The 11,731-nt window shown below is 41.3% G+C and overlaps 1 protein-coding gene across 1 annotated transcript; it reads left to right on the top strand.

The window, feature by feature from the left end:
• Positions 1-458: 458 nt before the first annotated feature.
• On the top strand, positions 459-10,458 carry LOC136645108 (fibrinogen-like protein 1-like protein). Its single transcript, XM_066621357.1, has 3 exons — positions 459-572; positions 7,626-7,803; positions 9,791-10,458. Exons 1-3 carry the CDS (start codon positions 459-461, stop codon positions 10,456-10,458), a joined length of 960 nt encoding a protein of 319 aa, XP_066477454.1.
• The last annotated feature ends 1,273 nt before the right edge of the window (positions 10,459-11,731 follow it).

Below are 11,731 nucleotides of genomic sequence, written 5' to 3'. Positions count from 1 at the left end.
AGTATTTTGTTGATTTTAATGGAATTAAATTTTAAAGTGCTGCTTAAAGCTGTACCTTGAATATTGTTCCACCATAAAGAATGTCAGTGCTTGTTTATTTGTTTACTGTACAGTGTACATTTATACCATATAAACTTTTGAACTCATTGTGGGAGTTCAAAAGGGATGGAGGAAAACTGTCTCCTCTGATATCGTGTCAGGCCATGACAGGGTCTCTCGTGCTCAGAAAGTAGTGGATAGTACAGCAGCCCAACCAAACTGTGGCTGATGTTGATTTTGCTGCAGCTGTTGTCTTTTGTCTGCTTTCTTCTATCATGTCATCACTGAGGGTGCCAACTGGCAGCAGTACCCTGGGAAAGTACACCAGCGTCTATGAAAACATAATGGCTTGGTCGTCCAGAATCTGCAGTTATGCCAACAGGAATTTACCTCTCTGCAACAACAGAGACCAGAACGAAATGTACAGCCTGGAATACATGGACCAGATGAACCAGCAGTGTCCTGGAATTCTGTACAAGGAGAGTGACACACAGGTGGATAGCGACAACCGTATTACTCTGACCCAGGAGCTTGTCAGCTACCTGTAGGTGGAGCTTTCATGCTTTCTGCAGCGAGTAATTCTGAGCCTTCTCTTGTTTCTGTTTGTTCTGCAACTTGGCCAACTATGCTCAGCAATCTTTACATGAAAACAGAAACTGAAGAATTGCAAGCATTTTAGAAACTAATTTGCAGATTCAAGTTATTCTTGTTATATTGGGACATGATGTTGCCAATGATGAAAAGAATTTTCAACATACTAAAAATCTTCATTTGTAACAATACAGGTGGAGCCTCAGTCTCCATGGAGAATCTGTTATTGCCCCCCCCCTGCAGCTGCCAAATTTTTCAGATAATTAAATCTGTGATCAGCCCTATTTGAGCCCTTCAGAGGCAACCAGAGTTGTGTTCAGATCACTTCCAGAGGGCTTTCTGAAACCTGCAGAGGCAGCGTGCATCCTCCTGCTGCCTCTGTGGGCTTCAGAATGGCTTTTTCGAGCAAAACCAGAAGAGGCATTTTTATGCCATATAAGGCATTCTGAGGCCAGGAAAGCCCTCCAGAGGGCTCAGGTGGGGCCAAGTCTGGCTCCACGCAGTTGGAGGTACCTGCATTGAACCAGATCTGTGCATAAATAATCTGTGGATATGGAGGCCCCGCCTGTATTGTCCTAAGATATCACAGTTTTAAAAGTAGTTCTTTCTCTTCTGTCCCCATCATCTTGTGTCGTATTATACTAGGCCAGCCATTTTCAACCACTGTGCCGTGGTACACTGGTGTGCCATGGATGGTTTGCAGGTGTGCCACAGGAATTTGGGGGAGGATCATTAGTTGTTAATTTGTTAGATAATTTGTTATTAGGGCCACTGGGGTATGAGTGCCCCTGCTGTCAGTGTGGTGTGCCTTGTCAGTTGTCAAAAAAGTGATGGTGTGCCTTGACAATTTTAACATCTTGTCAGTGTGCCATGAGCTGAAAAGGGTTGAAAAATCACTGTACTAGACTGTAGACTGTACTAGACTTTGGCAGGAAATGTTTGTTATATATGGATATAATAATAAAGTGTAACACAGACTCTATTCCGTTGCAGTCTATTGGCATTTCGTTGCACTTAAGATCCAGGGAGGAACAGTATGACTGAAGTTCCTTTGACTTGGACTGTGTCATAGTAGAATATTTTGATACACTTTTGACTGCTGGTCAACCCAATCCTAACAAACATCCAGTGTGGGAATTGCAGCTGCTGGAGGTCTCTTCAGAGTAACGGGACATGTGCAGTGAATAGGATAAGGTGGTAGCTGCGGCCTCTGTTCCTACCCTCCTGGGCCTGATTCACCCCGCCCCACCCTTCCTAGCCAGCCAGCGCAGCACCTACTGTTCCAGTGGACACAGCCCTCCAACTGGTGGTGGCAGGCTGGTGCTAACCTTATCGCCAGTGATGATCCTTCACACTGCCACAACGGGCCTTATGGTGACAGTGTGTATGCCCATTTTCCCAGCAGTAGCCGGCTTAGGATTGGTCTGCTAGACAAGTGTAAATAAACTAAAGAGAATTCAATGGAGAACAATAGAGAAGGTAGAAGGTTTTGCAAGTACATTGTATGAACAATTATCAGAACTATCTGATAGTTTGAAAAAAAATTCAAGGAATGACTTGTTGGATATTAAAATGTCACCCACAAACTGGAGATATTTATCCACATGCTACTAGAGATAATAGCCACTGAAGCAGAACTTCATATTTAGAAGAGTAGGAAATAATGTAATTGAGAGAGTAATTGGTCAATGAAACAAATTGCCTGTGAGTGTAGCTGAAAAGTGTTTTCGTGTGAAGGCTTTTCAAGTTGAAGTCAGATGGCTCCTTAGGCAATGTAGGTTTGCTACAGAGAATCCTGCTTTGGCATGTGGGTGGAGAGCTCAACATAGCCGTCTCCCTGCTACCTTCCAAATATGACCAAGGAGAAACCTGATTCTGTTGCAAAAATGTCACAGAAACAAAGTAGTACTGCCTCCTCCCAGGATACATGTTCTCAACAACACAGAGAAATCTAAAAATAAGCACCATAGATTGCCAGATACATACTGTGCACAGCCTTTAATTATTCACCCGCTTGGTGCCATGGCCACATAGAAGGAATCAAGCATGAGAAAATGTCCATTCACCCAGAATACTAATTGCATGTATTCCTTTACCCATATCCATATCCCCACACACTTTCTATGCATTTCCAACATGTCATTGTTATGTTTTTTGAAGGAGCAACAGAATCTTCAAATGGTGCCATAAGATTATTGTTTCTACCCCCACACAGAAATAAAGAGCTCCACCGTCACTTTCCTTTCACCAGGAAGATGTTTAGTCACATGATTAGTGAGCAGGAATCTTATTTTCTTTGAACTAATGAAGTAAAGCCACTGGGTGAGATTTGGCACATCAATTTATGCAGATGGTCTGACTGTTGGATTTTAGCATGATCTATCTTTCCTCTAAAACCAATTCATTTACCAGCTCTAGAAGAAGGAAAGCTCCTGCCATCTGTGGCAAAGCCAGCATAATATTGCACAGATAGAAGCTCTGAGAATTTGATCTGTTAAAGCAGAGATTTTCAACCCTTTTCATCTCATGGCATTAATATTATCAAGGCGCACCATCAGGTTTTTGACAATTGACAGGGCACATCATACTGTCAGTGGGGTGCTCATATCCCCCATTGGCCCTACTAATAAATGACCTTCCCCCAAATTCCTGTGGCGCTGCTGTGGACCATTCACAGCATACCAATGTGCCATGGCACAGTGGTTGAAAATGGCTGTTAGAGAGTGGTGCACCATTTCAAGATGACCTCTAGGAGGCAATGGCATCCAGAGCAATCTTTCTGAAATGATTTTGTTCATATCAGTGCAGGATTAGACCTTTCTCCAGGCTTGGCAGTGCAGGATTAGACCTTTCTCCAGGCCTGTCTCTTTTATAATATCACAGTTCTCAGCTTCCAATTAAAAAGATTTTGGAGACTGTGATAAGATTTTCTGTAATGGAGAAAATAGCAGCATGAGAAGGGCAAGGGCAGTATAGATCAGGAAAGCTGTATGGGGGAAGGGGGCTAATCCTGACTCCAGCATCACTGTCAATCCCCCCATGTGTATCTTTTGGAAAGATATTAAAAAGATAAGAGGTCCAATCATAGCTTTCCAAAGAGCCCTAAGAAGAAAGGTGCCAGTGCTGCAGCCTAACTAAAAAAGGAACCCCCTGTCATAGAATCCCTTTCCCCACCCAAGAGGAGAGTAGGATGCCTTTTTATGATTCCAGGAGGGTACTGGCAAGCAGCATGTATTGCACCAACTCTACACTCCTGGGTCAAATAGTTAATAAAGCTCCAAGCTGCTGCAGGGGTGGAGAGGATGTTCCACTCCAACAGATGACTGGCACTGTAGTAACAGATTAGGCAAATCAACAGTTTGCTGGACATACCACACGGGCAGCCCGATCCTGAGCTGCCCCGGGGCACCCAGCCTCGGCGGTACTGAAAACGGCTTCAGCTGGATCATGTATGCCCCGGGCTACCGCAGGTGGCACCTCAGGAGAAGGGGACTTTCGTCCCCTTCTCCCAGGTAAGGTGAGCAGCCCCGCAATGGGGCTACTCACTTTACCACTGACCAAAAGGTCCGCGGTAAAGTAAAGGAGCTTGTGTAGACAGTACGTGGCGGCACGAAGCTGTGGCACTGAGCCCAGGATTGGGCTCTACATTAGCCATAAAACAGGTTGGTTGAAAATTGAGCATAACTCTCACTTTTTCAAAGTGAGATAGTATATTTCAAATTTTTAATTTTTTTAAAATTAAATATTGTATATTTCTCTTTTTTAAAAGTTTGCTTAAAATGGAATGTGCAAAAAGCATGTTAAACCCATCCTGACCACTTCTTGAAATTGAATCAACTGCTATCAATCATGCTGAGTTAACTATTCCTTTTTTATGTAAATGAAGCCATGCGAACAATATCTTTTTCAGGTTCTGCATTAAAAATATAGACCAATATGTCATGTACTGTATGGTTGTTATAGGTTTGATACTGGGGGCAGGGACTGGCAATCCAGGCATTGAAATCCAACCTCTGACTCTAGAAAATGCCACCCTACATATCAGGAGTAAGACTATCCACTGTGTACACCTGGTGATCTTGTAAAATCCTATTTTCATGTTCTGCATGAGTCATGCAGTTTTCAGAGTTTTCAGAATATAAACACTTATTCTCAATAAATAAGCAATAACAACAACAACAACAACAACAACAACAACATGACATGATAATTAAAATAAAATAATTTCCAAAAACCCTTGTGTTATCTGTAAAACAGACAAATAACACAAGGGTTTTTTGGTAATTATTTTATTACCATATGTAATAAACCCATGTGTAGTAATGACCTATGTGTAGCAATTAGCAAACATTTTTAATTAGCTACCTTTGCTAATTTATTTTTAAAAGGTTACAGGCAACTTAGGAAACTCAGCTATTAAACTTTATGCAACATTTAAGGCTATTTAATAACATTTAATAGGTGTTCTTTCGTACATGTGATTTTCTTCTAGAAATTATTCCTAGTGCACTGTGGCTGGTAAGAAATAAAGCCAATTGTCCATTAAACAATATACCATGTAACATTTTCTATAATTAGTAAAATTATAAAGTTATATAAAGTATAGCTCCTCAGTTTTGGAAATTTTGAAAGCATAAATGGGAAATTTGATTTAAGACAATCATTTAAAGTTGCCTTTTTTCCTCTTGTAAAGGCTGCAACCCCAAATGTGCAGCACAATCCTAATTAACTTCCTACCTAGCGATGCATCAGTGCCAATGCAGCCTTTGCTGTATCCCATGGGAGAGTTCCAGCCTCTGGAGGCTTCCTCAGGGTAAAGGAATATTTATTTCCTTTCCCTGGGATCCATGGCCCCAGTAGCTGCCATAAGTCAACTCAATATTGCTGGCACAAAATCTGTGTTGACCTGGGAAGGTGGATCAGGCCTGAGAAGGGGGTTAGGATTCAGTGGATGCCACTGCTGCTGAACATGTGCCCCTTCCCAGGCCTGATTCACCCTTCTCCCCATTCTCCACACCTCTGCCCCGTTCCACCCCCTACCCACCAACCCCTGTATGGGCTTACCTGATCCAGTAGCCACCATCATGCAGTCCTAGTTGCTTGCTGCTGCAACCAGGCCACCAGGCTGGTGCTGTCCTATTTGCAACAGTCCTAACAGTACACTGCTGGAACGCTCATTCTGGTGGCATGAAGGCCCCTTGGAATTGGGCCAACACTTACAAAGGAATAAGCCCCATTAAACATGGTGAGACTTACTTCTGAGTAAACATGAATAGGATTGCTTTGATCTTCAGTCAATCCACTCTCCTTCAGACCTACACAACTGTGGCAGTAAGGACCATGATTTCGGACTATCATGAGTACTTAGGGTAGGGGAATTAGCCAGTTGTTCATTTCTGTGTTCAGCTTGCCTTTTAACCTCTGTTCCAGTCTGTGCTTCCAATGTAACCATCAAAACCTTTCTTTGCCTTTTCCAAAATACCTTATTTTTGCCTGCTTACTTTATCCTTTTTGTTCTGGTGTTTTTATTCTTTTTATAAAATTCCTTCATTGTTACTATTTTAACCTGCCAGGACTCAAATCACTAGAGAGGGAATTAGCTCATCTTCCCAGACCTCTAGGATTCACCACTGACTGGCTTTTAAGGGGAGCCCCAGGGATTTTGGCACTCTCCATTCTTCTGGGAGGAGGTTCCCACAAGGCAGGCTTCTTCTCCCCTTTCTTCACATGGTGCCACCAAGCTACCATCCCAGGTAAACTCCATTTCAGAACTCAACAAGCTGGAAGGGGCTGCCAATTTCTAGATGCTTTATCTTGCACCCACCCTTCCTACATGATGGCTTAATGGCATGCTGGGAACGGTGGAATCTGGAGCCCCAGCAACAGCTCTGAACTGAACTACAGCAGGTTCACAATCTTCAGGAGAAGTTGCACATAAGTGCTCTGCGGTACTCAAGAAGTACTCCCATACTGAGAACCAGCATTTTTAGCAGGAGGATTTTTCTTGTTCTTACTATTAAAGGAAACTTCTAGTGTTAAGCCTGTCTGTTAATTAGAGGTGTAACATATCTTGTACTTGTAATTTGGTTGTTGGAAATTATATCTGAACTTTTGCTTACTTTGTATATGCCACAGTACACAGACCCTGTGAGGGGCCAAGGAACATGGGGGCAACCCTATAATTAAGTTTCAACTACTGCTTCATGGTAGTTGGAAGCTATCAGGAGATTCCCTTGGAATGGCTGATCATCCACTAGCTAGGCCAGTTAAAGTGCAAAAGTGCCCACTGTACTCTTCGCACAGAATGCAGACTTTCAGGTTGCTCTTTTGAACTGAAGCCATAGGTGAATATTTGCATTTAAGGAAGCTTCATAGGTAAAATTGAATGTGCTGACGGAAAGCTATAATTACTCAGCAAACACAATTCTTCCACATGTTTTATGATTCCTAGATTTTATAGGGCAGTGGGCACACCCCAGAGCACCAGGAACTACTTTAGATTATATCCCCTACTGCTGGGGCTGCCCATCTACAAGCTGTTCCTACGTGATCAGGCCTCTGATATCACTTTGTACAAACATCCAGAATTATTCATTTGCTTGGCCCGCCCATCCCAGTATATAATCATAACATATAAGCAAAATAAATTCCATTTGCTTTTTCCGGAGGAGAATTCTTCAGGCCATGTAACACTATCTCCAAGATCCAGTAATAAACAAGGTAAGTTCTAACCTACATTTTCCTTTTACAGATGTGCTTCTTTAATTTTTTTTTTAACATACAAACTTGAGAGCATACTATAACACTATGAGGCAGCTTACGTCCCCCCACCCCCAAAAAACCCCAACCTTTGTTCCTAAAGAACAGAATAGCTATATTTAATATCTGCTTTGGTAAAGAGACTACTTCAGAAAGTCATCATTCACAGCCATGTCCTCATGAAGATAGCAATGTTGTTCCCATCTGCTCATTCTCAGATCTTTTCTCCCCACCAGGTTCTAAAAATGCTTCTCTACTCAGTTCTTTGTTTGGGCTTTCTCGTCACCAACTATGGAGACGCTTTCCCATCATCAACAAAGGATGAGCTCTACCAAAAACTTGGCAACAAACACATGCTAGCAGACAAGGATACCACTACCCTGATCAATGGCCAAAAGCCTGTGCTTTATGAAGGTAATGGAAAAAAAGAAAAGAAAACACAACGCAAAAGCAATGTGAAAATAAAATCAAAGGGCTTAATGTGATGGAATTGCTTTGCTCCATCATGGCATAGCAGTGAGAAGGAGGACAATTATTAAAATGGGTAAAGGAAGAAAACATTTTAGGCTATTGCTTACTAGATCCAAACGCAAGCCCCAGTGGTGCTATGTAAAATGATCATATAAAGCAAATGGGATATTAAACACTTACCATAGGTGACTATAGGAAATGTGTGCTTGATTATATTTTGGATTGCAGGCATGGCTTTTAGACTGCTGACTGATTAATGAGTCAACAGGACAGAGCAGGATAAAAATCTAATAAATAAAATAAGTTAATAAATAATAGACACATTTCTAGGCTGCACTTCAGCGTGTCGTCTCCAGCCACATGTCAGTTTCTTAATCCAGAGCTGGGAATCTGGGAATCAGCAATTCACCTGGAAGAACAGTTTAAAAATGCTCTGTTCTTATCTGCTCCCCTGTTCATGTCAGATTCATGCTCTTCTTGTCTCTCCGGTTGGCTTTTTCTCCCAGTTAGTGTATGGCAAGAAGAGGTTTGCTCCAAACAACCTAGAAATTCCCATTTCCTGCTGATCAGATTATTATTTATGGCAATATATTACCCAATAAGTCAAATGTAGCCTGCAAGCCATGTGTTGCAGCCCACATGTATTTCTTGACAATCCTCCTATTTAATGTCCCAGGCAAGCAACAAAATATGGGAATTTGACTGGGACCTTTTTGGGTTTGCTACACATGGCTGGCGGACTTCATTCAACTTGATGGGTCATGAATTGTGTGTGCTTGATTTATAGTACTGTGATTAGCAGTACAGGCTCCTAATTTTTTTTAAGGGAATAAATATATCCATCTCTTTTGCCAAGTAATGAATACAACCTTAATGCTGTAATCCTATGCAGTCTTACCTGGGAGTAAGTCTCACTGTACATAGGAAGACTTACTTCCAAGTAAGAATATATAGGATTGGAACACAGGTAACGTGATGTTATAGCATTCTACCATAATTATTGTTATTATGCTGGAAAACAAATATTTCCTCAATTTCAGCATGCATTTGGAGGACCTGTAAGGCTGCTCTGGCACTTGGTCTTGAGAACGATAACCAAGCTAAATGTAGCTTTGTCTGCCAGCACTCTATGGCTGTTTGTTAGGGGCTTGAATTCACCTTGATTTTACTGCTTGCCTGGGAATGTTAATGCAGGCCACATTCAACTTGCTGTAGGCCACAAGTTATGCAGACCTACTATAGATGCTTCTAAAAGCAGAATGATTTGAATGCCCGTGGTATTGAGATGATGGGACAAATGTGCTGCATATCAAATCGGCTGGCTTTCTGGGATTAGGGAAGCAGGTCTTTTGGTCTTCTTCAAAGGAGAACAAAGGATGGTGTGGTACATTCTAGTTATGTTGTTCTAGTACGACATAGTTGTTCTAGTTGTTATGTTATCGTAGCATTCCGGGTGTCCTCTGCTCCTACTCTGTCTCAAGCCAGTGTGTGCATACAGAAATGTGCTACTGAGTCTTACTGAGCCTCTTTACATGCCAACTTTTCTGTAAAAAGGAGTCAACACATGCTGTTCATATATTAGCCCCAATTTTCCCTTTAAAATCATTATTTTATATCTCAGTCTCCAAAGGCATCATAATAGCAGAGCATCTAAACATTGTTGTGCCTTTGTCCTTTGCTCAAAAAGAAAGAAAGAAAGAAAGAAAGAAAGAAAGAAAGAAAGAAAGAAAGAAAGAAAGAAATGTTTGCTAGGCAATATAGAATAGTGTGAACAGTTATTTAAAAAATTGGAATTGAAAATATGGGAAGAAATTATAAAATGGAAAGCAATGATGTGGACATGCCCAAAATCCTAGTAAAATTGCCTGTGAGTCTGGTTGTCATGTGAACGCATGCACGATACTATATGAATCTTGTTTCTCTATTTCAGAATATCTGGCAAGAGACTGCAGGGCTGCTTACATCCGTGGCAGGAAGCGAAGTGGGCTGTACATTATCCGTCCCAAATTCTCTCCATTACTGCTAGTCTACTGCGACATGGAGTATGATGGAGGTGGCTGGACGGTCCTACACAGAAATGATCCCAAACAAAAGACAATTTGGTCACGTAATTGGAATGAGTACAGGAGAGGCTTTGGGAACCTGCTGACAACCCACTGGCTTGGCAATGAAAACATACATCTTTTAACCAGGCAAAATGCCTTTTCTGTGCGGTTTGTCCTAACAGACAGTAGTGGGAACAGCAAGCATGTTGAATACCATAGTTTTCAGGTAGATGATGAAAGTACTGGCTATGCTTTGAGGTTAGGGAATTATACAGGGGATGCCCCAGATGCACTGACCACTATGGGTGAATCAGGAATCCATGACAACATGAGGTTTTCTACACAAGATAATGATAATGACCGGAGGGCTGACACAAACTGTGCATTAGATCATGCTGGTGGCTGGTGGTACGATAACTGTTACTCAGCCCTCCTAACCAGTGACAGTAACATTTACTGGAAAGGATTGTGCACAGAGGTTAACCCCTGTAAATTAGCATCCATCATGATTAGACCAAGTAAACAAAATTGCAACATATCTTCAAGATATTAATGAATTGATTCTTAGCATGTTAGAGGCTTCTACTCACTTTAGGTCAGCTCTGAAAACCAGTCACCAGTATATTGTTTGTGGCGCTCAAGGGCAAAATTCCCCAGGAATTTCTCTCGCAGAAAACCCATTGAAAGGGATAGGAGCAGGCTTTACAAGAACATATTACCTGTGCTCTTAGGCAGTTCCCATTCATTTCAATGGGGCTTACTCAGGAGAACTTCCCAGTTCTTATTTTCCCACCTGATTCAGAATAACTGTGAAGTAGTTTGGCCTTGGTCCATAACTGGAATATACCAAGTACATTTTCAGATAAACAAGACAGAGTACACCTTACTGAGTGTGGAAAAAGTGACTTATTTAAAACAGAAGAGAGAAATATAGGGCTGAAATGTCTTCATCTCTGTGCTTTTAATGAAAAAATACAAACTGTGATTTTACAGGCACCTGCAATAAAGAAATAGAAATGGCTATTGTTTCATTGTCAAATATATTCTGCAGAAGTATAAATGGGAAATGGATTTAATAATGATGTCATCCCTCAAACACAAAGTTAAATCAGCAAAAGTGGAGATCTAAACACTGTAAGTTCCTTGGGCCATGGGCAGTGACTTATCACATTTTAAATTGGAAAATTCTTGAAAATTCACCCATTCACCACACCAGTAAGGCAAATTAGGACATCAGGGGCCTTAACAGGGGCACCCTTTTCTTTTCCTTTAGCAGATGAAATACAAAGTGATTCCTGACAAAAACAAATTGACCTGTATTGATAGAAGACATATTGGCATATTAGTTCAGTCAGAAGTGGTGAATCTACTGCATATGATCCATTGGCCTTCCCTCGTTCATGAGCAGATGTTGTCAATAATACATTTTTTACTCAGTATGGCCAAAATCCTGAAATAATGCATGATCCCTGAACATTATGAATAGCAAATTCCTTTACTTGGCTTCTCTGACACCACTTTTTCTTTCCTTTCTTCTCATATTCATCTGAAAGGTTACCATTATGATGGTTGCAAATGTTTCTCACTGAATGCAAAAAGCAGCCTTCCTAGAAGTATACACAGATGATAACCAGGCACACATGATGGATATTTAGTTTCCTGATTATGAAGAACATTTCCCTACAAGCTTAAAGAGTTACTAAACATGTTTGTACTACATTAATACAAAAGGCCCTGGTGGTGATATTTTTTGCAGCCTTGGTTTGATAGGAGAGGCTATGAAAGCCTGAAGTGGGTCCTGGGGAATTATGATGACTTATACAATT

Source organism: Tiliqua scincoides, chromosome 1, assembly GCF_035046505.1.
Source record: "Tiliqua scincoides isolate rTilSci1 chromosome 1, rTilSci1.hap2, whole genome shotgun sequence".
In the NCBI taxonomy this organism is placed as follows: Eukaryota; Metazoa; Chordata; class Lepidosauria; order Squamata; family Scincidae; genus Tiliqua; species Tiliqua scincoides.
This window is presented reverse-complemented; position numbering and strand designations above follow the sequence as displayed.

Excerpts from the sequence above, each read along its gene's own strand:
- LOC136645108 (XM_066621357.1), top strand. The coding sequence starts at position 459 with ATGTACAGCCTGGAATACATGGACCAGATGAACCAGCAGTGTCCTGGA. Across the intron at positions 573-7,625 it reads TTACTCTGACCCAGGAGCTT|GTTCTAAAAATGCTTCTCTA; the intron begins GTCAGCTACCTG and ends TCTCCCCACCAG. Across the intron at positions 7,804-9,790 it reads AAAGCCTGTGCTTTATGAAG|AATATCTGGCAAGAGACTGC; the intron begins GTAATGGAAAAA and ends TCTCTATTTCAG.